Source organism: Idiotropiscis lumnitzeri, chromosome 6 (assembly GCF_059441095.1).
Source record: "Idiotropiscis lumnitzeri isolate Australia: NSW breed Sydney's pygmy pipehorse chromosome 6, RoL_Ilum_1.0, whole genome shotgun sequence".
NCBI lineage: Eukaryota > Metazoa > Chordata > Actinopteri > Syngnathiformes > Syngnathidae > Idiotropiscis > Idiotropiscis lumnitzeri.
Window position 1 is genome coordinate 19,718,101 of NC_142396.1, and position 26,932 is coordinate 19,745,032.

The 26,932-nt window shown below is 44.3% G+C and overlaps 1 protein-coding gene across 1 annotated transcript in view; it reads right to left on the minus strand.

The window, feature by feature from the left end:
- zfpm1 (zinc finger protein, FOG family member 1) overlaps positions 1 to 26,932 on the minus strand; it is a 94,563-nt gene that overhangs the window by 9,135 nt on the left and 58,496 nt on the right. Inside the window, exons 4-5 of the mRNA XM_088299477.1 lie at positions 15,668 to 15,801; positions 141 to 243 (exon numbers count right to left, since the gene is read on the minus strand). Of these exons, the coding sequence (XP_088155603.1) occupies positions 141 to 243; positions 15,668 to 15,801 (237 nt within the window). The remainder of the gene's footprint in view (positions 1 to 140; positions 244 to 15,667; positions 15,802 to 26,932) is intronic.

The window sequence follows — 26,932 nt, forward strand, 5'->3', positions numbered from 1 at the left end:
TTAAGCGATTATAAATTGCATCTACGTATGGATGAACCTCATATCATTTTTCCTTTAATATATGACATACAGTGGAGGTCTTGAGGAAAGAACAACTTTTTGTGAATGGGGGACAGTAATATCTGTCTTGTCAATCTCACCTTGGCTGTAGATAGTACAGTTGGCCTCTGATAAATTTGTGGTCAAAGCAAGACAGGTTATCCAACAATCTGGATCGTCACACACCAAGGTCCAACTGGGATTCTACATAAAAACAGGATATCGTAGAGTGAAAATTAAGCATCTTGACTTGAGGAAATGAAGATTAAAAAAAAAATGACGAGAGACTCGGAAATGAATGAAAAATGCTGAGAGATAGCTCCTTCGTGATTCATAATAGTGCAATAATGCATTTTTCTTCATCAATGAAGGTGGCCAGGGCATCCATTCATTCAAGAGCATTTATGGTGGCAGATGCAGTGACATTTAATAGCCAGTTGGAGGTAGCATTGCTTCAATGTTACGTCGCAGAAAAAGTCAGGGAAATGAAGTCAGAGAAATTCTTGCATAAACGATGTCAACTAAATTGTAGAATCACTCATTTGGTAAGGCAACATTTTAAATTAGTTTTCCCGGTGTGTAAATAATACACCACTACTACTTATGTTGTATTTATTAGATAGATGACATCAGTACAATGCTGCATTTGTAATATGAAGGAAGATGTTAATTTACTCAATTTATGCTTAAGTCCTGATATGAAAGTCTCCTGTTCATGTTGTGATGTGACTTATGAAAACAAAAAAAAACCAAAAAAACAAACAAAAAAAACAAAACAAGTGACGTTGGAGAACTGCGACACCTGACAAAGACGGAAATTATGCGTGGGATTGTTTGGGATGGAAAGAAGAGTGGGAAGAGAGGAAGAAGCTTCTCATTGTGTTCTCCAGTAGAGATGGAGTGGGAGCGTATTGTATTTCACGGGGAATTGAAGCTGATGGGACGATACGACTGCTTTTGTTTTAATTTGTAACCCAATGCTGGAGCCGTCTGAGTCGTAAGTACTTCTAATTTGTTTCACACTAATTCATCATGGCCACGACTTTGGAATTCACCATGATTGTCAGGAGTCGCCTTGCGGCGATGAGGAGGTGGACCCAAGAAGCGAGGAAGCAGGGGTAGGTGAAGCTTTAAGGAGATTTATTGTGGAGCTTGGTGGGGACGAACAACGGGGCGTGGGCAAAGAAACAACACAGGCAACTGAACGAGACTAACTGGACGATGACAAGGACCAAACACGAGACGGGAACGAGCCAGGCGGACAGGGAACGAAGACAAGTGCAACAACGGGAGCGAAGCGCAAGTCGTGAGAGTCCGAGGTGACGTGGCAACAGGAGGCAAACAGGGTAATGACCCGACACTGCGTTGTCGGTCTGGAAGGTTTAAATAGTCCGGGTACTTAGGGGAGCAGATGGGAAGCAGGTGCGTGATGATGACTAGGAACAGGTGCGTAGCTGGTGAGAACGAAAACAATAACAAAGGCACATGGCAGGGAGGTGATGAAAACAATAACAAAAGGCACATGGCAGGAAGGAGGGAAGAAAATAACAACAAAAACACTGACGTGGCAGACACGGGTCATGACAGTACCCCCCCCTCAAGGGACGGCTTCCAGACGTCCCAAACGAAAACAGTCAAAAATGAAACCAAGTCCAAGAACGAGGGTGGGCGGAAGGGGGCCGGTAGGTGGGACCAAGGCCCGCAAACTAGGCCGGTCTGGCGGATGTCCAGGGGGCCAGACCAGCGAGCCCCGACGGGGCCATTCGGGCGGACGTCCGGGAGGCGGGACCAAGGCCCGCGAACTAGGCTGGTCTGGCGGATGTCCAGGGGGTCAGACCAGCGAGTCCCGACGGGGCCATTCGGGCGGACGTCCGGGAGGCGGGACCAAGGCCCGCGAACTAGGCCAGTCTGGCGGATGTCCAGGGGGCCAGACCAGCGAGTCCCGACGGGGCCATTCAGGCGGGCGTCCGGGAGGCCCGATCAACAAGTCCACCCGTGAACACTCAGGCGGACGTCCGGGCGCACCCGAGACCGGAACGTGGAGCGGCGGCTGGTCGTCCAGCCCCGCCGAGTCAGGAACGTGGAGCGGCGGCTGGTCGTCGAACCCCGCCGAGACAGGAACGTGGAGCGGCGGCAGGTCGTCGAGCCCCGCCGAAGCAGGAACGTGGAGCTGTGGCTGGTCGTCGAACGCCGGCGGGACGGGAACTTGGAGCGGCGGCTGGTCGTCGAACGCCGGCGGGACGGGAACTTGGAGCGGCGGATGATCGTCGAGTGCCCGCGGGACAGGAACGTGGAGCGGCGGCTGGTCCTCGAACCCCGCCGAGACAGGAACGTGGAGCGGCGGCTGGTCCTCGAACCCCGCCGAGACAGGAACGTGGAGCGGCGGCTGGTCCTCGAACCCCGCCGAGACCGGAACGTGGCACGGCGGCTGGTCCTCCAACCCCGCCGAGACAGGAACGTGGAGTGGCGGCAGGTCATCGAACCCCGCCGGGACAGGAACGTGGAGCGGCGGCTGGTCCTCGAACCCCGCCGAGACAGGAACGTGGAGCGGCGGCTGGTCCTCGAACCCCGCCGAGACCGGAACGTGGCACGGCGGCTGGTCCTCCAACCCCGCTGAGACAGGAACGTGGAGCGGCGGCGCTTCGTCGGGAGCCGCTGTGACAGAGACGAGAAGCGACGGCGGGTCGTCGTCCACCGCCCAGGCAGGAAACTGGAGCGCCGGCGAATCGTCGAGTTCCGCCGAAAAAGGAGCTTGGGGCGACGGCGGATCGTCGAGCACCGCCGAGGCAGTGACGGGAAGCAATGGCGTGTCCTCGGGCGCCGCCGGGACAGGGAATTGGGTTGGCGGCGGGCCGTCTGGCACCGCCGAAGCAGGGATTTGGAGCTGCGGCGGGCCGGGCGCAGCGGGGACCGGGACTGGTAGCGGACGCAGGGCGTGCCCCGCTGCAACAGGGACTTGTGACGGACGCAGGGCGTGCTCCGCCAGAACTGGGACTTGTGGCGGACGCGGGGCCTGCTCCGCCGGAACAGGGACTGGGGGCGGACGCAGAACGTGCTCCGCCGGGATAGAGACTTGTGGCGGACGCATGGCGTGCTCCGCCGGAACAGGGACTGGTGGCGGACGCAGGATGTGCTCCGCCAGAACAGGGACTGGTGGCAGAGGCATGGCGTGCTCCGCCGGAACAGGGACTTGTGGCGGAGGCATGGCGTGCTCCGCCGGAACAGGGACTTGGGGCGGACGCATGGAGTGCTCCGCCGGAACAGGGACTGGTGGCGGACGCAGGGCGTGCTCCGCCGGAACAGGGACTGGTGGCGGACGCAGGGCGTGCTCCGCCGGAACAGGGACTGGTGGCGGACGCAGGGCGTGCTCCGCCGGAACAGGGACTGGTGGCGGACGCAGGGCTGGGTCCGCCGGACCAGGGATTTGAAACGCTGGCGAGGCGCCGGAGCGGGGGTCAGCAGCTCTCGGGAGGCCAGAACGGGCCCCCGCAGCTCGGGGTGAACCGGGACAGGGCGTATCAACTGGCGGGGAGCCGGAACGGGGTTCAGCAGCTGGCAGGAAGTCCGGACGGGACTCCACCGCTGGGGGGGAGCCGGAACAGGGTTCAGCAGCTGGCAGAGAGCCGGGACGGGGCTCGGCAGCTGGCGGGGAGCCGGGAAGGGGCTCGGCAGCTGGCGGGGAGCCGGGACGGGGCTCAGCAGCTGGCAGAGAGCCGGGACGGGGCTCGGCAGCTGGCGGGGAGCCGGGAAGGGGCTCGGCAGCTGGGGAGGAGCCGGAGCGGGGCTCAGCAGCTAGCGGGGAGCTGAGACGGGGCTCAGCAGCTGACGGGGGGCCCGGACGGGACTCGACCGCTGGGGGGGAGCCGGAACAGGGTTCAGCAGCTGGCAAGGAGCCGGGATGGGACGCTGCGGCTGGAGAGGAGCCGGGGCAGGGCTCAGCAGCTGGCGGGGGGGCGACAGAGGGCCGGGCGCAGCAGTCGGACCGGGCACAGCCGAACCGGGGGCCCTGATCCCTATCAGCCTGCCGCCATAGGGAATCAGGGGAATGGGGAACACGAGGGACCGAGGTTACTGGGGCTGGTGAACGTGAGCTAGGGGGTGCCAGGGGAACGTGAGCAGGTGCTAAAACCGATGGTGAACGAGGTGTGCGACGTGACCGTGACTTCCGAGATTTTGGACGTGAAGCGCGCGAGGTGGAGTGGGAGGTGGTCTTGAAAGACTCGAACGAAAAGGGTGTCAGGAATGGTTCGGGGGGAAGAAGGTGACTGGTACTAACTGTGTCCGGGGTGCGCTGAGCGTCTAACAAGGCGTAAATGTAGTCGGCATCGTACTCGTGATCCGAGTCGACAAAAACGTGCGGGGCGTAGTGCTCAAAAACTTCTGCTAAATCATTATCAACTAAAGCGTGAGTGGGTGAATTGGCCTGGTGATCAAAATTGTCGTCGGAATCGGAATCAATGGTACAGTGGGGAGGAAGGTTGGGAGGGAAGTCGAGGGCGTTACCGTGAAACGAAGACGAGGTACGGGGCTGGTCGGCAGGCTGGTGAGGGGCAGGCACCGGAGGCTGCACGGTCGGTGCAGCTGACGTGGGGGCTGCATGGGTTGCTGCAGCTGACGTGGAGGCGACGTGGGTTGCTGCTTCTGACGTGGAGGCGACGTGGGTTGCTGCAGCTGGCGTGGAGGCGACGTGGGTTGCTGCAGCTGGCGTGGAGGCGACGTGGGTTGCTGCAGCTGGCGTGGAGGCGACGTGGGTTGCGGCAGATGACGTGGAGGCGGGACCCCTTTCAGCCAGCTGTCGGTCGGCCAGCTGTGCCAGCCTCATGCTCTCCACCATCTTGACCTCCAGCTCCGCCATCTGAGCTGTCAGCTCCATGATAGCCTCCCGGGGTGGTACCGCGGCGGCGCCCTTCTCCGCGATCGAGGCCACCTGCTCCGCTATCTGGGCCAGTCGTGCCCCCAGCTCAGCGCGGCGGGAGTCCAAAAGGTAGGCGGTCTTTTCGAACAAGTCCTCGTAATCTGGGGAAGCGGGGAGCGTGGCAGACGTGGCGCTGAGCTGATCGGCGGGTTGGTGGGGGGGGTCCGTGCGGCGGTGTCCATGACGCCGCCGCGAGCCCCTCGCTGGGTCCTTCTTTCGTGGTCGGGTCATTCTGTCAGGAGTCGCCTTGCGGCGATGAGGAGGTGGACCCAAGAAGCGAGGAAGCAGGGGTAGGTGAAGCTTTAAGGAGATTTATTGTGGAGCTTGGTGGGGACGAACAACGGGGCGTGGGCAAAGAAACAACACAGGCAACTGAACGAGACTAACTGGACGATGACAAGGACCAAACACGAGACGGGAACGAGCCAGGCGGACAGGGAACGAAGACAAGTGCAACAACGGGAGCGAAGCGCAAGTCGTGAGAGTCCGAGGTGACGTGGCAACAGGATGCAAACAGGGTAATGACCCGACACTGCGTTGTCGGTCTGGAAGGTTTAAATAGTCCGGGTACTTAGGGGAGCAGATGGGAAGCAGGTGCGTGATGATGACTAGGAACAGGTGCGTAGCTGGTGAGAACGAAAACAATAACAAAGGCACATGGCAGGGAGGTGATGAAAACAATAACAAAAGGCACATGGCAGGAAGGAGGGAAGAAAATAACAACAAAAACACTGACGTGGCAGACACGGGTCATGACAATGATAGGGCAATTGGGAGATCTCAGGAGTGCGCCAGCTGAAAACACAAACACATATCCATGCAGACGCATAGAAAACAACAAAATAGTCTTCTAAATCTACATGTTAAAATCTCCAAGTGATGACTAGTTATCTTGACGTTGATTGAGTGATACCGTTTAGCATTGTACATGGAGCATCCCCGTCTTTGCCAAGTGGAACTTTGACCATGCTTCAGCAGATTGATTTGATGATTTCATTTGTGATCAAATATAACAGTAACAAACTAAACAGACGGTAAGCATGTTATGTCAATAAATTATGACACCGGGTTAACTGTAAGACAGACCCACTGTAAGAAATTTATAACAAGATCAACACGTGACACGGAGAACTACAGACACTGACATGGCGTCGCAGCAAGATAACGAGAATTAGAGGTGCAGGGTCAGATCCTACTTTGTGAGCATGTGTGCAATCAAGAGAATGGAGAGGCCACCGTAATGTTCAGTGTTTACATGCTAACTTGTTGGAATAGCGAATTTAATTATTGATTCCCTATTTTTAAATGAAAAAGCAAGTAAACATTTGAAATTGAAAATTGTTTGCCAAAGTATTTTTTTTCAAAATTTCTAAAGCCAATAAGAAAAATCAATCACATAAAACAAATTCTTGTAGAACAGCTGTGAAGGTTGTGGCTACTTGTTTGAGTGTCCGTTTGCCAGCTATCTCGAGATACATTGTGCTGCATTAGCTAGTACAGAGTTGACGCAGCATTGAAAATCTTTGCACTGACCCTCACATTAACACATCAAAGCGATTCTCCTGAGTTAGTTTGCCTATTCTTGCAAACTCTTGAAAAGAGAAGTGACCACTTATAAAGGATTTTTGCATGCATTGACATTATTAGCATGAGCAAATGATATCACTTTAGCAGGCCTATGGGCAGATGCACAAAAATCAAGGGACTTGGACTCGGGTGCAAAAAAATGCGATGGGGACGTCCCGATACAGAAACAGTAGTTTTAAAAGAACCCAAATGACAAGCCAAGTTATAAAGGTACAGACCTTAATTTGTTTGTATTTTACCGAAGTATTGTATGCACATTTTTCTATGATTGCATTAATTAAAATAGAAAAACTGTGAATGAACTTCAGGAATCGCTGTTTTGTGCTGGAAATTCTCAAATAAAAACTTTGAAACCTGAGCAAATTCAACGCAACCGTTCATGGTTATATCACATGTCAATCTTTTCCTCACTATGTTTTAAATGATCACAAAAAAATAACTCAAACACAACCACAATAAAAATATCCATCCATCCATCCATTTGCCATGCTGCTTCTCCTCACAAGGGTATGAGGGCGTGCGGGAGCCTATGCCAGCTGTCAATGAGCAGCAGTCGGTGTACACCCTGAACCAGTTGTCAGCCAATCGTGGGACACGCGAAGACAAACGACAACCATTCACACTCACAATACGCCTTGGGACAATTTAGCGTGTTCAATTAACCCACCATGCAATTTTATTTATTTATTTTATTTTTTTTAGGAATCTGCGGCCATTGCCCGGAATTGAATTAGGAGGCAGATGTGCTAGCCACTCGACCACCATTTCACCCACACAACAAAAACAGAAATATACAACACAACACAATCTTTTGAAAAGAGTTTGCTGAGATCTGCCTTGAAGAACTCTATTAAAGGATGCAAGACATCAACAGCAGTCAGTCTTGATCTTGTGGTCTTGTAACATCACAGGAGAATGTAACAATTACAAACCAATATGGAATGATGAGTCACTTGTGACACGTTTAACGACAGGAAATCTGAGACTCGACAACATTATTGACTTTGGTCAATAGTCCTGAACAGTTCCCCATTGATGGGCTATACTAGTCTATACAGATAGCTGAAACACAAAATGGTTGAAGACTTGATACTGGACGATATATATTTTCTTAATAACGTTATGAGTTCATTAGAAAATGACGTTTAAATCCACAGAGATGAAGATTTATTCAACTGCAAGACATTTTCTTGGCTGTCATTTCACTGTCAATGCAGCCCTCCACCTATCAGTCAGGCCTCTCCGCGACAGCTCCATCTCTTGGTGGAGAGCGTTGCCTTAAGCCCCATCAGCCGGAGGAGCGTCTTTGAGCCGCAGTCTAAGCCCGGACCCTGGTCCCCTCATGAATATTAACTAGCCTTGAGCCTGGCTTTAATCTGCCTGATCCTCGCACTGCTGCTGCTGAGACGATAGCGAATCTAATTATTTGGTCTGATATTAACCCCCCGCTCCCACAGCCCCACCACATGCACACGCACACACAACATGCTCACCCTCCAACAGCATGTCTTTGCTGTTGCGACTCTAACATTCAAATGTGTATGCCGGCGTAAACACACCGACTGAACTCTAAGCCACCTTCTCTTACTAAAGTCAATTCATGCATCACATTTGTAAGCACACTCAAGCTCGCACGTCTCTCCACCAACCCCCGCCACCTCCAGCACAGCCTACGACACTCTCTCCTTATCAGGCCCCAAAACACCCTCCTCCTTCGCTGATAAAACTTGAATGCAAATGATGCCAGGCTGATTTCATTTCTTCATTTTCTTCCTCCATTCTCTTGTTCACTATCAGAATGCCTCCTTGCTCTCTATCCCTTCCTTGCTCAATCTGCACCAAACTGAAAGATGATGGAAATGGGGATGAGAACTTTCCTTGAACTAAACCGAACAGGCTTCTACTTTTCACACTGGGATGTTCCACGTCGCTGAGCTCAATTTCTCTCGAAAAGGGCGGTATTGACAATATGTGACTTTTTTGACTGGAATGATTGATTTATTTTCTGGAACTCAGTCATATGATGATTTGCATTTGACACTGACAACTCCAAATCCATTGTTTCAAACTTCATTTTGCACCTGTGGTGCTCTCCCTGACCTTGCATGTTGAAAACCATTAAACGTACCCAAAGCACAAAACCCTCTTTTAAATCCAGGCCGTCGCCATCACTTTTTTGCACCTGTTGGAAACAGCACAAACGATCTGTTGGAGCAAACGTGTAATTTAGCACTGGTATTTGGAATCTTAGAAAATCAGGACCCACAGGTTTGAAGAGTTACGCTACAGACCCTCTGCAATTCTGAATATGAACAAGTCTTTATCACAATTTTTTAAAAAGATAGCTTTAGTCATGTGAGCAGTAATCAGACCAGGTTTTCTCTTTGGACTGTTTAATTTGCTTTGAGGGTGTATTTTCTGTAGAAAACAAATTACAAATACAAATAAGCAGTTACATGTAAATATATAATGTTAATTAACTGTGGTCCTTATAATACATATACAGTAATCGCTCATTTTACACAAATTGAAATATTATAAAATATAAATATTAGAGGTTGACTTTAAAAAATATATTTTTAATTTCTATTTTGGGGGGATTTACACCTCTATTACACCATTGTGAGACATGGTTCCCAACCTTCTAAATAGTTGTTATACATCAAACGTAACTTTAAAAATGCAAATTGAACAAGAAATACCAAGCTGCAGGCTGTGAGCAGATATCTACAAGCCAACGTTCTGTTGTAATCGTCCGCTGCTGGAACGACTAATAACTACGTAAAAGTTTTCATTTTATCCTAAAATTGGCTGACCTTAACTAGAATCCCACGGTGCAGTTAGCCAAAGGTCCTTGTTGATGTTATTGTGCAAATTGAAAGTCAAGCCATGATTACTTCCGGCGACAGTGCTTCTTCTTTTGGAAATAATAAGAGTAAGAAGAGATTTTGAGTAAATTTTACACGTTAAAAAAAAACAAAAAAAACTTCAGGATTGAAGCCATGTTTTTTTTTTTTTTTTGTTTGTTTTTACACAGCAAATTTCCTACACAAGGCAACTCAGTGTGGTGGAGGATCAAAACCTCCAGGGTGGGAGACGGTCACTCTAGACATGCCACTGCTGCGGTTTGTGAATACATTACTGGTGCCAGGTGGAAACCTCGGAATCCCACCTTCAAAGCGACAGAATATTTTTGGTCTCCTTTTGAAGACACCAGCAATATTACTCACACACATTAGGAGAGCCATCGCTCAGATGTAAAGTGGTCGCCTCCTCACCTGGAGGTTGCGCGGTTTGAACCTCAACCACACTGAGCTACCTTGTTTATGAAATGTGTTATGTCAACACTGCCTTCCCTTCAGTGCCTTTTTTAAATTCAATGAACGAGTAAAATCTACTCAAAAATTACATGTAATATTTACTTAGAATGTCTGAGTGAAAAAAATAACTATTTTTTTAAGTCAATATCACTCCCCATTTTTTTATCGCGTTCGCACACATTGGGAAACGGGTCAATTTGTGGAGGAACCGAACGTGTTACATCCCCCTTTATCAGAATATTAGCGTAGGTGTTAAAAATATTGTTGGTGGCCAAAACATGGCTTTAATAAACTAACCACCAGAAGGTGCTGGAACTGCACAAATGGAATGCAAGTTGGATTTTTTAATAGATATGAAGATATATTTTTGATATATTTTGATCAAGATTGTTTTCAAATAGTGACGTGTAATGTGATATGTAATGAACACAAAGCTTTTGCTGTGTCTAGAAGGGTTGTCCATTCCCAGGAGGCAGAGGCATCTAGATTTCAGGATGCCTCATAGTCTGGACCAAAGACAAAACAATTTGGACAAGCATCACAAAGTCCAGATGAATACATGAGTCACGACTCCCGGTTTGGGGACATGTCAATGCCTTTGGCAAAGGTAACTTTTACTTTGGTGATTGTGCCATTTACTCTTTCAATGAATTTCCTCTTGCAGGTGATGGTAGTACTATTTTGCTTAATTTATTTACAGTCATCATTTTGTGCTCCTCTTGCTGGGAATCCTACTCCCATAGTGACCTTTTCAACCATTGTTCATTCATTCACCCCTTCACAAAACCAATCACTCACTCATCCGACTTGCCCACTTCCTCCCATCTCCTGTTTCACCGTCCCTCCTATGAAGCCTTCTTCCATGTACACACGCTTTTTCCCCCCTATTCTCTTGCTCTGTCTGTCCACCAGCCTCTTCATCTCCATCAGAGCACTCTCTCCTCTATCTCTTTTTTTCTTTTCCATTTCTTGCAACAGGAAATAGTCTCTTTCCCAATCCAGGAGGTTACAGGGGTGTACTCACTGTCCCAAACAAAGAGGTCACTGTGTGAATCCTCCAAAAATACAAAGAAGAGAAGGAAGGCAGATAAAAATCTGAAACCTACTACCGTTTCTCCCATACACATACACACTTGCTCGCTTATTCTTGCTCACAGCACAAAATGCAAGCAACATACAAGTTATTATTAATTTTCTTTCACAGTATGTCACAATTTTCTTAACAGAGAAGCGTTACAATCATACTCTTACAGGGACATAAACGCATACCTCAATGAGGAAAAAAAAAAAATCAGAGTCAAGTTTGATGGGCTGCATGCAAATGACATGTAAAAATATAAATGCGTGATACTTAAATAGGGACTTTGACAAGAGATTGGAAAATGAGGCCCTCTTGGAGAGCGAGCTCCCGAACAGCCAAAGATGAGGCTCAGAGATAGAAAACGGAGGAGGCAGTCTTAACTCTTGCAGCACTTGCCTTCCTCCTCCACCAGGCAGGAGACGACGCAGACGACAGTGTGATGGAGATAGCAGTCAGTCATTACACCAATCGGTTTAATCTTCCTCTTTTACATTTACATCACATTCCTCCCAACATTCCTTCCTTCACTGTACCTCTTGCCGATTTTGTTCCAGGGGACAGAACTTTCCTTGCTTTCTCTTCATTTTCTTTGGATTCTCCTTGGTGTGGCTGGCTGACTGCTGTCAGTCAGAGTGGTTACATTTTCTTTGAATGTATTTGAATGGAAAGTAGAGGTTAGGTACTGGAATAGGGTTAGGGTTGTCCAGAGGTTACAATACATTTAACTCATATACTGCCATTGACGGCTGAAGACGTCAAAGATCTTAGAAGATTTTATTTATTTATTTTTTACTCGGCTGGTAGTGAATGAGTTAAAATCAGAAGGCAACGATGGGGGGTTTCTCCTTGGGAAAAGTAACACATCCTTTACTATAACTCTCTGAGTATTTTTTACCCACAAGTCAAAAGGCAAACAGAACACTCTGGAAATGAAAGAGGCAAGGACTAAATTATATAATAATGTGTGATTAATACTTTACGTGGCTGTTTCTCGTTGTTTTGTTCCTTCAAAGAATTTAACTTTTCTGGGGGGCATCAGAGAAGGTGTCTCACCATAAACATCTATTTGTCATCTTATGAAGGAGCATCATTTTAATTAACATTCTAATTTGATGGGCGGAGGAGACAGACGGCTAGAGAGGAAAAACTGCTGATAAGTCCAGATAAATACAAAGATGGAAATCAGGACATAAACAAATTGGCTCAGATGAAAAAAAGAGAAAGATAGAAGAGCGCTCTTGGGAGGATAAGGAGGTGATCACCTTCACTCGTCCTTCCAGAAGAGGAAGTGATGATGAAGAAGTGGAGAGATGAGGAAAGTGGAGGAGGTAGAGGGAAGCAGAGATAGAAAGTGGGAAGAGACTACCCCAAAAGTGTTTGAAAAGCCGTGGGTGGCGCGCCTTATCGCCCGAGTTCTCCTGGAGAGATTATTGGGGGATTAGTGCAAACGCTTGTTTCTAAAACATGATGAAAAGACGTTTGCGCGTGATAACGTTTTGAACTCCACTACTCTGCTCCTTCTAGGATCGTGCCTTGAGGCTCCCTTTCCAAGAAAGACAGGATTGGGGTGGCGTGAGCCTCTGGGAAGCGCTGAAGGAGAAGGAACAATAGGAATGATGTTGTACATGGGTGTTTTCTAGACTTTGCTTTCAACGTTTGACATCTGAAGAATGAACGGACACAGATACTCGGATTCCTGCATCATCTCCACATTATTCATCTGTGATACAAATTCAAAACAAAGCCGAAACTTTGGTCCAATGACACGCATATGTACTATCAGTTAATTGAAGCAGGATCCAATCAAATAAGAGACGATTTAATATCAGATTTGTTATATATGATCCAATCAGATGAGTGGCTGTGATGAGCTCACCATGGGGTTGCCATGGGAGTCTTGTCGAGGAGGACCTGGTTGTTCACTCAACCAAAAACGGGAGGAATCAGCAGCCATGTCATCAGTCGATCAGTAAACATTATCATAGCCCTGTTCTAAACTCCGCCGGCCATATCAACGAGAATATGTTTAAATAGATAAATGGTTTTACGCCTTTTTCTCGAGAGATGCAAATGGGAGGGTTTCCATATGACACAGGCCAGTTAACACGCTGCTAATCTAATGAAGGAGATCTGTTTCTCACCACTGACAAGCACACTGCAACCCACATGATAACAAGCACATATAGCCGTTGCACACACCAACACCCACGAACAGCAGCAAATCCATATACCACGTTTACACTTATTTATTTAGATAAGAAATAAGTCATATGTATCTGTGCACAGAATCTTTACTTGAACTTAAACATATTGCTGCGCACACAAAATTCTTTCCGTCCGGGTAGTGTTGCTAAGTAGACCTCCTACTAAACTGATAGGTTATCTTGCTGGGCCAAATACGAAGCAAATTTGTTGAGGGATAAGTTGAGAGAGGAGGGGCAATGCCAGAAGGGGCATCATGGGCTGGGCTGTACCAATCTCTTTTAGAAATGGGGGGCAAGGCCTGGAGGTTTAACTGACGAGTAAGGAAGGTAGGGTGGAATAGAATAAATATCATGAAGTGAAGAGACTGAACAAAATGTTTCATATTAAAATTTGAGAAGGTATTCTGAAGGCAATTCCCAAACAGAAATATGATTACTTGAGCCATGTAAAAAATCTTGCATTGTGAAAAAACTAATTCAAGACTAGATACTTAAAAAAAAAACAAAAAAAAACAAAATAAAAACATTTCGTATTGTAATATGATGAGAAAATAAAAATAGAAATTTCTCCGGTTGCTTTTTATGGGCGCGTCTCTCTTTCTCAGGATAGCGTTGACCCCTGCTGACTCAAGACGGATGAAGGGATAGTCAGAGGAGAGGGAGGATACAAAGAGAAGGGGAGAAACAGGAGGAATTTGAGATTACAACGGTTTATCGCCAATGGAAACTGAAGGGCCAACACCTCACTCCTTGAGTCTACTAGGTAGTACGAAAGGAGATGAGGATACAAGAGGAGTAAAAAGGAGGTAGAGGAAAGAGCATGAGTATTAAGGATGAGTATTAAATACTTATCATGGAAATACAAGCCTTCAAGGACAGACTTCAGGACAAACAGGACAGAACGGACAAAGGAAGGCAGAAGAACAAAAGGTGATGGCTGATCAAGTGCTCGCCTGCATAGCCGAATGCGCTTGTCTGCGTGCACGCACACATTTTATCTGTATGCTCCCTGATAATAAAGAAAATCTTAGAAATGAGAGACTATCAAACAGAAATCAATCACTGGGGTTTGCTATCCCGGAGGATGGCGCCACACCGAGATAAAAGACAGGCGGATGTCTGGGGAAGGAAGGGAGGAGAGGTAAATGACCGGCATCAACGAGAGGAAGCCTCAGTCAAAAAAATGAACCAGGCACAGCCGGACTGACCAGTTGGTATGATCCTCTTGAGTATGTGAAATGGTTAGCACTCCGTACCAGGAAGACTCACCCAGCATCAGCACCGAATGATTAGATGGACTTGCACATGATGCAAAATAACAGACTCTGATAGGGCTCCATCCGGTCCCACACACACACACACGCACGCACGCACGCACGCCTCCAATCATCTGTTTTCATTTCCACCCGGTAAAACAACTAATGCAGTAAAATCTCTCTTCGTGTCCTGGCATCTGACCCCTGACCTTTCACTTTTCAAATGAAAATCACTCTCCTTCTTCACGTTAATATCAGTCTACACCAAGAAGGGAGCGTGAGTTTCAGAAATCAACCACATTACAATTCTGACCCAACGGCAGATCTCATGTTCGGAGCATAAGGAACGGGCTGAGAGGAAAACAGCAGAGCCTCAAACGTGTTTTAAATGTAACACCAACTTGGACGGTATTGTTATATGGCGAGATCCTAAAAAAAAATCCTTAATTAATCACACTTTTTTTCAGATGTATGCAACTTGCCTAAATATGTTTACTTTCAAGACTATGACTAAATTAATCATTAATACTAGCAATGTCAATAATTAAATGGTAAGCCAAGTAGAACATTAAACCCGTCTGGAACAACATCAAAATCCAACCGAAAAATGTGGTCCAAAAGTTAAATATGAGTCCATAGCCCAAATCAAAAAGCAGCAAGGTATCAAATAATTTGCATTGCTCCATAAAGACAATTATACTGTAGCTTTCGACAAGGTTATTATTGACAGTTTTTTTTTAGAGACAAATGTTGCTTATAGTACAGAGCTTGGTAATTGACCATTTTTTGCCGGTCAGTCCCCCACCATTCCAGCCTCGACCATCCGGCCTTATTCATAAAAATAGTCGATAGTAAGTAAGTACCCACAGTTGGTAGTGGCGCTTTTGACGCCTTCTGAGGCAATTTTTGCCATTTGCCCAATTTGCCAAGTAGGTTGAGATGAACTTTTGGCCGCCTCGCGACCACATCACACGCACAACGCCTGATTCGTAGGCCGCACTAAATCCCAACCCTGGCCTTGCTTAGTCGAGCCCCAAGTCTTTTTTTAAGTTTCTCCTAACAATTCAATGATTTTTGAGAATCAAATTTACTTGAGTTGCTTTGTTCATTTGGAAATGAAATGCATTTTGTTTTGGAATGCTTTCCTGCGTTTGAGTCCTCCTCAACGTCGCTACATGACAGGGTCCGTGGAGCTAATCCCTTGCCTATTTTAGTTGCACATCAATCCTATATTAACAAAGTACCTTCATGGTTCAAGTCCTCACCTCTGATGCCTCATCATCTGCGCTGGCGTCTGGCTGGAGCCTTCCTGGGTAGGGTCCCCAAACGGTGTCTATACGGAGGTCCCTACGAGCGACGACCTTTCTGCTGCTGCCTTCTTCACTGAGCTCCAGATCATCTGTCAAGGAATAAAGGTTTTAAGTCACATTACAACCATATTTAAAGGCATTTAGTAACATGAGCCTTATGCTGTACTTTCATGTAGAATAGTCTTATGTTGAGCAAAGCTTTTGAAACAGTCAGTATATGGGTGTGGACGTTTTAATGATCACATTTATTGTGAAATTAACATTGGACTTTGAATATTTATTCGTGAGTTGCTAAATTGATGGAAACATCCTCATCACATTAACTCAGAAGCATGTGATGGGTATAGGGGAAACAAATACTTTGTCAGACTTGAACTTGACCCGAACCCTTGCAGCAGTCACAGCAGCAGCACACTGATCAAACAGTCTGTGCCTCATCACCAGGGGGCGTTTGATATGAGCTGAGCAGTTTCACTTCTGGCTCAGTTCAGCAGCTTCTTTTTGTGTATTTCCGCTTCATGATAACTGTAGAAGGATGGCAATGACAGCTGTGGTCGGAGCCTAGTGCATCCCAGACAGATAGTGGGGCTGTGGGAGTGGTCTGCACTTTCAAGAAGTTTTAGCAGAGTCGAGGATTTGAGAACAGCCAGTCACGAACCGCGGATGGTTAGACTGGATGTCCAATGCTGAGCCTCAGGATCCTTTCAGTAGAAAATCTCCGTCATTATAATCATTCATGTCACCCTGATGAAAACATATCCTAATTCAGCAAAACCTCCTCTTCTTGTTCCACCGTTTTCATCCATGGTTTAGGAGACTGTTTCAGGGGGTCGGTCTAAAGTGTTGGGCCTGATAAGAGTGTTTGTCTAACACTCTCCATGTCAAAACACTCATCTATCTTCTCTATCTATCCCCACCAGAGAACAACGGACAGACGCTGATAAAATGTCTTTCCCACAGTTGGTGGGGGTGGAGGTGGAGGTGTTGGTGCAGGGAAAGGAGGGAGGGGGGCAGATTTATGAGGAGGTGCAGAAGCATGGTTTGAGAAGGAAAGTTATTTTGTAATGTATCAAATGTTACGCTAATTACACGCTACAGTGGTTAAAGCGAAAGACAACATTCATTTCTCTGAAACTGACACTTAAAACTACTCATTGACAGTACAACAATATGTATTATGGAAAGCAAGTGCCTGAAAATGTAAAGCTATCTCCATGTTCCCCTCTCACCCAATGTACCAGTCAGGGTCAGGACTGTGAGCAGTTCTACTTTTTATTCGGTCACCCTGCTGCACATCGCAACATGACACTTAGATGCTGGCAGGCATTTGTGCTGGCAAGAAGTTTAGTTTGTCTGCCTTCAAGAGAAAACAATTTGGAGCCAAATTTGAGTAATGTCAGTATCAGGTATGTGCTCCAGGTCAAGAACCCACCCAAAACGATTCCGTCGTCAGTCTAACCTGCTGGCATCAGTGTCTGAAGTCCAATGTCCGTCCAGCCTCTGTCCCATATTTCTATGGACCCCTCTTTGGCCACTGTGACCCTCCTTATCGCAGAACTCCATCAGTGCCCAGCTTACATTTGTTTTATTGGCTGATCCTCACCACATGGGAGTCTTATCAACGTGACCAGCTCCATTGACCCTTTGACCTCAGTGAGCCAACACAGATATCAATTTATAAACGACCATGACAACAGCGTTAGCTTGTCACCTATTAAGACTGAATACACATGATCACATTGCTTCCAAGGCCCGCGGAACCATAAGTCCATGTGTCACCACACAGATGAATCAAAGTAGCCAATAGTTTTGGGGTATTGAAAAGGCCAACGTTAATAAACATTACTTTCTCTTGATACACAGATGCAGGACTAAAATGTGGAGATATACTGCAATCAAACTTCAGACATTATCATGAGCAAAAGGGAATCTTGAAAGTGGAGCAACTCAAAAGTTTACATTTTGGAGTACAACCCAAAATTTCTTGGAATACATGCCTCAAAAGCTAAATCTTGTGCCATATCATGAGTGATGTCAACACTATGTATTTTACTACTAGTCTGCTTTAAAATAGCATTTAGCTGAAATCATAATGGCTTTTGGCTAGTACATGACCAGAGATGTTTGTCAAAATTTAAAAAAAAAGAATTTCAGAATTTAATGTGCACAGTGAAGAAGCAACTACACAACTTGAGAAGCATTTAAACGATGACTAGTGACAGACAGACAAGACTTAATTAGGCCAGCAAAGTCGTTAAAATAAAACTCGCCAACACTATTGTAATGCAAACACCATCAAAGTCTGTCACACGTGATCAAAGATGGTTAACATCCTTTTGCACTAAAATGTTGATAATTACCGGCACAATTGAAAAAAGGCTTTATGACCCGAAAGTTGGCATCTGGCACAAAATAATTCCCTTAATATTAATTCTAATGGGATAAGGGTTTTGGAATTAACAAACTGGAAGTCAACTATTTGTGTTTGACTTTTAAAGGAAGAATTTGTTAACCAAAAATGTTTTAACAAGGATCATGAAAATGAAATATATATTAAGAGGTGGGCAATATTGTGTTTTTATAATATACAGTATTGATATGAAATACAGGACGAGACAATACCATTTGTTATGTTATAAGTTAAAATACTAAATTTGGTTTTCTTAGAAAGCAGAGCTTCATGGGGGAGTCTCCGCCCCCCCCTGACCAACCCTGTCCCCAGCCCCACAGACCCCCAGACATTCCTGACCAATCAGAGGAGAAGGAAAATACGCAGCTTTGAAGGCCATTCAATTCTTGAAAATTTGTCATCTGACAGTTGATAAATGAAACAATGTTTGAATATGTGGCTGACAAAAACACTTAAAAACAAATGTAAAAAAAAATGTGTGCATGTTAACATTTCACCAACCTTATAAGCAAATATTAATTATTACTGTCTCACGGACCAGTAAATGTGTTTTTGTATTTATGGATAATTTCAACAATCTAAAAACACAAGAAAATATATTAATTGAACCATGCACCCCTGTTGCTTTCAAAATTAACATTTTGAGAGGTGAGAAGAGTCAAATAGAAAATAATGAACACCATCACAATTTCATAAATGCAACATGACCGGTAGATTCTAAATCAAACAGTGCCAGTCGAAATTTCTATTTGATTGTAGCTACAACAAATTCCAAAAAAGACTGCAATCTTGCAGAATAATTAGAAAAACCTTTTCTATATTTCATATTAATAATCATTGTCATTGTTCATCGGATTGAAACATAAGGCAATGTACTTTGTGTGTATAGACAAATGATGGAACCAATCAGGTTAATTAAAGCAGCATAATAAAATGTAGATTAAGTCTCTGTCAAGGAGGTTTGCTTTATAAAATACAATTTTTCCGATGGTTTGAACACCTCCACTAATGACAACCTCTTGCTAATCCCAACAGGTTTACTGTGCTCGCTGGGTTACAATGAGGCCTACAACAATCTTAATCCCTTTTAATTACCCCCCTTGCTCGCCAAAGACCTGAGCAATAACCTGACTGTCCTTATCAATATGACTGCATGCAACCCTCACTGCACTGTAATACTATCCCTATAAATGGCACACAAACTCGGAGTGTGTGTGTGTGCATCTCATGTACTATTTCTCTGTCATTGCTTGATGACCCATTCTAAAAAAAAAGAAAAAAAAGAATTTTTTTTAAAAAAAGCACAAGCCAGCATGGGCTTGTTATCAATACAAACCAGCACTGGTACAATGTAAACCACACTGCCATAGTCATGACACACACACACCCACACACACACATAAACGCGGTCATGCACATGCACATGGGCAGACGGACACACGCATACACACACATGCGTTATCAATATGGATGCTTCAGCAGCCACTGTAGCATCCAAGGCTCTGTGATGAGGCAATACAATAAAACAATCAGCCGGCTGTTAATTTAAAAGAGTAACGCAATTAGCCATGATTTGGGGGTGGAAAGCGAGCTCGAGACACTGACAATGTGTGACGGAAATCCTGGAAGAGAGGATGGTGGAATTTTGAGTTAACTTATTGAGCAGCATCTTTGCTTTGCCATATTTTTGTCACGATTCTAATGTTAATTAGTTTATTCCAGCTGAACAAACAAGGGTGGATATGTACTGTAATTTTTTCTTTTTTTTTTTTCTTTTTTTTTAATAATTAAAAGGAATGAATGATTCCAGCGCTTGTCCAAACTGAGTGGCCTGCGTCTGAGGCTTGGGACACAGGGCGCATGCACCTGTGACATGCTGAAACTGACATGGTGAGCATTTCTCTGACTTTCCAGACAGTCTGGTTATCATATAAATATTTTAAAGGGAAAAAAATCTATTTTACATATATATATATATATATATATATATATATATATATATATATATATATATATATATATATATATAATAAGTTGTTAAATTATTAAATTATATCTCTATGTATTTTTAACGCCTTAAAGGTTTAGGACATTCATGTTGGAGAACAGTGAACAAAATTAAGCGGATTTTGTCATTTCACAAAACACAGGATGGACAAGAAAAAAAATTTGATGAGGAGGAAATCTAAAGACTGATTTTTTTTCTTGGTTAAATGAATAATACTATTTTATTATTTACTTTATTAAACTGAAAATACAGTCAAAATATTTTGTAAAAGCTGGATATTCTACAGTAGCGGCACTATTGAGTAAAAGAGAGATACTATAGTTTTTTTCTTTGGAGGGGGTATTTTCTATCCATACACGAGGCATAATTTTAATTAGTGCTACACAATATAATATATCGAAAAAATATTGTCATTGTGATAATGGCACATGCAGTGCAGAATGCAAAACAAGTGCAATAAAATGTGATCAAATTGTATGCTTTAATCTAACTTTGACCAATCAATCGCAACCTTAAAATCACATTGCCATCCAACAGTAGAACGGTATCTATCGGTATTACTAAAACTACATAAACGACTAAAACCATTTCTCCTTAAGAGGCCTGTTAATGAACAATTTGTTTAGTTAGAAAGCAAGTTACAGAAAAAGTAAATTGGGACTCGTCTTGGAATTGGATTTACATTTATTTCATCTTTTTAATTGAGCATTATCCAACAGGCTTTGACCGTGTCTTGATGAACAAAAATGCAATAAGCTGCAAAGGCTTTGTATGTGTCACAAAGCCAACCAAAAAGTGTCTTTACTAAATGACAGCTTACTGCGTAACGAGTAACCTCACACTGATACTCTTCTCAATTCCACCTAATTGATTAAAAAGGACTATTGTTGAGATCAAATGAGAAGATCACAGCAGCGCTATTGATTTTTTGACACGGTACAACAGGAAATCTTTATCGAGGTACTACTCTGACCTCACACTAATAGTTTGGGGTTAGACTATGTTGATTTTCACGGACAAATTTAAACCGGTCCTTCTCGCTCTCATACTCTTTATTTTTCTTACACTCATTCTGAAAAGAAAGTGATGTTGTAAAAAGGTCGTTTTTAAAAAAAAAAAAACATTTTCAATGTACCAGCAATGTCAATTTGTACTGTACTAAACAGTCCACTCACAATAGAGAGGAATTCAAGTTCGATAAATGAGAACATAGTTACCAATATGTATAAGAATACAAACTTTGTACAAGCCCACACTCGCTTATCTGGCCGAAATCTCGACCGCACACGGCAACTCAGGATCCTTCCTTCCCAGGAGGGTGACATTTCATACAGAGCCAAGGTTTCCAACTTCTTTCAGCTCATTGCGAAAAAGGGGCAGTGCGTAAGTGCGGAGGCTTCAAAATAGTGCGCAACAGCCCAGCATTCCCCAATATAAACAGCGAGGTGATGTGGGGGGTACAACTAGGGCATTTCTATCTCACTGAGCACTGCACATTTGAGGGGATACACAGACATAATCAATTACCGCAATTGCACGGTGTGGTCCAAATCTCGGTGTTCGGGAAAATTCATACTTTATATTGAATACATGTCTCTACCGCGCACCTCTAGTGTGTGTAATAATTTTCTTAAAAAAGAAACGAGAACCTCTCATGTAGTGAAGTCATCAAAAGCATTTTTTTCACCCTGTGGGAGAAAAAAATCCCGGCACCGTGCCTGTTGTGGAACTTTTTGCCCTGGGTGACCTCACACAAAATCAAGTAGCAAAAATGTCAGCAAGTGCACATAATGCAGCAATTTCAAAATTCTGATTGAAACATGATTTATATTTTTACCAACAAAGAATATCCATCAGTTGCACTTTCAGTGTTTAACAAGAAGTTACTTTGACAAGAGACATAAAAAGCAAAGCAAAAATGGCACAATGTGAAAGAGCCAAGGAACAATGTATACAATTTCGAGGTATCGTGAATCCCAATCAAAATGGCAACACCTGTCTATTTTTGAGGACTAATTCATCCTAACATCCTCTTTCAGCCAGGAATTAGCCAACTAACTAACAGACGAAGAAGCAAAGATGGCACTTGACCCGTTTTTCACTTTTCACAGTTGGCCCTCGACATCGGTCTGTGCGCTATCAAATAAATTCGCTTGATTGTGTGATAGACTTTTAAAGTCTAAAAATGTAATCAAAGAAACAATGTTCCCATTAGTGACAACTCTGGTGGCAATTTTGTTCTCTTAAGGGCCTCATCCGAACAACGAGAGTTGTGATTGCTTTCCGTTTTCTCCTTGTTACTCTCTCACAATGATGTTCGACGACGCGCCCGAGAGTCCAGCAGGATGAGCTCCGTGGCAGATACGTATTCCTCGGATAGGCATCGACTGCTCAGGACCACGCAATCATTTCCATTTTACACTCTGTTGCACAGTCAAGATAAGACACCTGCGTTGCCTCGCTAATCAGATGAGCTTCAACAGAACTTTATCATTGACATTTACCACTGTTTAACCAACTAATTTCTCTTAACTGCACTGCTGAACTTTTATCTACAAAATACATACACTACCAGAAAAGAGCAAGAAGCAAACATGCAAATGTACAAATATGCAAAGAAAGATAAAATGAAAGGGGGGGGGACAGAAAGCATTTTTATTTAGAAGAGGAAGGAAGTGAAGACAAAGGTAAAGATGAGATGACAACAGTTTTTCCCAACAAACAAACACTGACATTCACCAGAAAAAGAAAATGTTTGTGTTCAAACCAGCTGATTGTGAGCTGTTATTTTGTTTGCTGATGAAAAAACAACTATTCTTTGACCTTGTTGTGTGGGCCATTGGATCACATGGGAATATTATCTACCATAATGTCACATTTTAAACCTGTTGACTGACAATGCTACAAATGTTGTTGTTAATGCCGCCCCAAAATGTGAATCTTGTGCAACAGGTGTCCGTCAACAGTACTGTCCAGTGTCCATTCACCAGTTTTCTAAAGGGTCTCGGTTAAGCTGGACACTATCCCAGCAGACTTTGGGAGCAAGGCGGGGTACACAGAGGACTGGTTGCCATTCTAGATCATTCCTGTTCACGTTCAGACCGAAAGAGTCTTCACTTAAAAGAACAGCTGCTTTTTGGAAGCAGAGTGGAAGCTGGCGTACACATTGAACACCCATGCAAGCAGGGGGAGAACATGCAAACTCTACACATGTGGTTGGAGCAGAGATTTGAAACCTCAGAAATTTCAGAACTTTGAGGCACCAAGACAAGGCTGAATCACTCCCACGTGCAGTCCTGATGATTGCTAAAATATAATAAATACTTTTTCAAATGTACAGTACAATTATTAACAAACTTGCATTCCTGAACAAAATGTTTCAGTGGTGGAATGTTTATGGTTGATTCACTTCTGACTTCTTAAAATAGCTAATTAAATTGGATGAAATATGTTCTATGCACCCCAGTCGTCTACTTTATTTCATTTAGAACATGACATCATTACATATGTGGAATAGAAATTTAGGTGAAAAATGGACCTTTTTTTTTTTTTTTTTTTTTTTTTTAAGTCCATCTCAGGGGTGCCATTTTGCCACTTGCCATGGACCGAAAATGACAACACACTACCTAATGGTTCAGCTTGCAAACGTTGCATGGCCAAACCCAGAAAACAGATGAGCCGTGATTTGTCGTTACCTGAGCTCTTAGGCCACAGATGACAAACTCAAGGCCCGGGTGGCAGATCCGGCCCGCCGGGGAAGGCAAATCATGCACGATTTCATGTTTCTTGTTAAAATACCAAAATTGCAAATTGTCGTCAATTTTCAAAACGTTAAAATATTGCAAGCATTTTTTCTTTGTTACCATTCACACTTTTAAAATGAATTGAATGGTAATTAAACAACATTTTCCTGGAATCGATTTTAAAAACTACTTATCCATCAGTTTGTGGTGTATATGTAATGAAAATATGATGATGATGATGATTTATATGGAATCACCCCACTGAGAGAAACCAAAACTATGATGCAGCCACGAGAAAAATTAGTTTGACACCCCTGTCTTAGGCACTGTGATGCCATTTTCATTCCACAGCAAGTGTCAAACTGGCCCCCTCCGTCGATGGATAAAAAGGTGCATTTTTCTGCTTAATTCATTGTCCACAAACGCAACATTAATCACAATGCCGTCTTAAGACCAGTGGGGGAGTCTCGAACACATTATTGTTCAGAATATTTTTTACTTGATTCCCCCTTCAGGTACGACACATTTTAACACACACACACACTACCATTGCACTCCGAATCACAGCATTGCATTTACACTGAGGAAATTACGTCCACAATCTCGCAATTGTACTAAAAACATCTACCGCGTCTGTCTCACATTGAAAATTGTTGGGATTCAAAACATGTTGGAAACTCTCTGTGTGGAGTTTTGATGTTATCCCGAGCTTGTGTGCGTTTTCTCTAGGTACTGTACTGCCCACTTCCTCCACGACCGAGATTCCCACGTTGCCGTCGTGTGGAGGCTTGAGCGGCTCACTGGAGTGCAGCCAGCACTCTGGGGGCCTGACTAAGAGGAATCTCACCCTGGTGGCCGAACCAAGCGTTAAAACTTGCTCTCGACTACACACCTCAAAATTGGAAATGGAATCGGAGAAAAAAGACAGGAGGTGTGAAAACCACACGAAACTACTACTACTGCCCACTTCACAAAATCATGCTTCTAAGGTTAAGTGAAAAATCTAAATTGTCCGTAGATGAGTAGGTTTTGCTCTCTGGCGTGCAATTGACTGGCGGCAGGGTGTAACCCGCCTCTCACCGGACTCGACGGCATCAGCTCGCTAGCTTATAATGGATGCTCGTAATTTGCAGCATGAATGCCCAGTTTTACAGCCCACTTTTCCGAGTTGCTACCTTTGAGTCATTGATGTTGTCTTTGAAGCTTTTCTCTTCAAATCCATTTATATTGGGTCACTCATTGTTACAGGGTCAGGAATGCTAATAGGATGTTTCGAGTAGCGCAAATCTTGTTACTTGAGTGAAAAGTAAATCAGCTGTGAAACTTTGAATCAGAGCAATCAAGACAATGTAAGTCCATCCGAGCATGTGTTTTAGGAGCTCAGCAAGTCGCTAAATCACACCCTGGCCTCCATTTTCATCAGCCCTCCCTTTTTGTTCAGCTGTAGCCTGTCATAAATTGAAAGTGAAGACCTTCCAGAAACTATCCCTGATAATCACATAAATTAATTAGAAAATGTTACTTGACATTCTCCAAGCACAGACAGATTGAGGGGGGAAAAAGATTGAGGCAAAGCCACAAAATTAATTGTATGGTATGTGACTCTGATAATTAATTCATGTCTTCTTTAAAAACTCCTTCCGGCACTCAATGAAAAAGGATGTTTCAATCAAACCAGTGGTCAGGAAGGGAAACATGGAAAAGTTAAAGAGTGACAGACTCGCCCGACATGCTGAGGGTCATTTAGAGGTTCACCAATTAAACAGAAAGGGAAGAGAGAACAAACGAAGACAACATGAGAGCGACCTTTAAAGTGTCCGTATCTAGAAAGTGTGTGCTGCCGATACTGTGGACAAAAGCCTCTCCTGCTTTAATGGTAACTCAGAAGTTTGGATTTTGAAGTGGAGAAGATTTGAGAGTTTGGCTGATTATTGCAATTATTCTTTCAAGGCATCAACCCACCTATCTTTGGTCAAATCGATTCATATAGAGCAGCAGTTTGCAACATTTTGTATCCTCTACACCCCTTGTAGATATTGAATGTTTTTAGACCGTATACAAAGAGCATCTTTACCTGAAAAGGTTAAGGGCCGCAACTGAGTGCCGTGGTGATATACAGTAGGTATGTAACAGATTTTTTTTTTCCAGAGAAGCTGCAGCTCATGCCACAAATGTGATGGACTGCTAATCAGCCGGCTAATGTGCTGTCTGGCCGCAATTGCCCTCATGTTATGTAGATGCCAGCCATAATAGAGATGATGAGCACATTGTCTTTCAGGAAAGGACGAGGTGAGTGACACCTCCCAAACAGGCCGGAGAGAGGACCATTTGTCAGTCATATCAGGAAAGGCCAGGGAAGACAAACGCTGCAGCCCAGTGCTTCTCAAAGTGTTCATTTCAGATAATCGACAGCATGGTTTAATAGTAGTAATGAGTAGAACTGGTCTTTGACCACAGAGTCTCATGGCAGGGTTCTACATTCACAGTGGGTTGGGGCCACTACGTGATTTCTCAGGCGACCGAAAGTCACTTACGCTGGGCTGACAGTGACATTGCGATGAAACCAACACGTTTTTGCCTTTTTAATATTCAATATTTGGTACGTCCAGTAAAACGCTTGCATAAAGAATTGTCATGGTTCTGTTTGTTTTTGTATTCAGTTCTCAGCCGGAGTGGTGGGCGTTGTCTTCAGCGGCGCACTCACTGTCAGCTTATTCGCCTTGCTCGCAACGCTGTCTCCCAAATGTTAAATTTTTTAGACTTTCTGTTTTTCCTTCCGTATTCTTGTTTCACGTATTTTAGCCTTGTTCATGTTAGTTACTTTTTCATTTTTCATAATCATCGTTTTGGTTTTGTATTAGACGGGTTCTGGATTTTCTTGTGTTTGAAGTCACATTTTTATTCTTTAGCTTTCCGACTCAACATGAGACTAGTCTGCTGTTCTTCTGGTATCTATTGTTTGTCTTTTGTGCGCTAATTACGCTAATGTATATCACACCATATGGAAAGCGCTTTGTTGGCGGCACGGTGGGTGACTAGTTAGCACGATGACATTACAT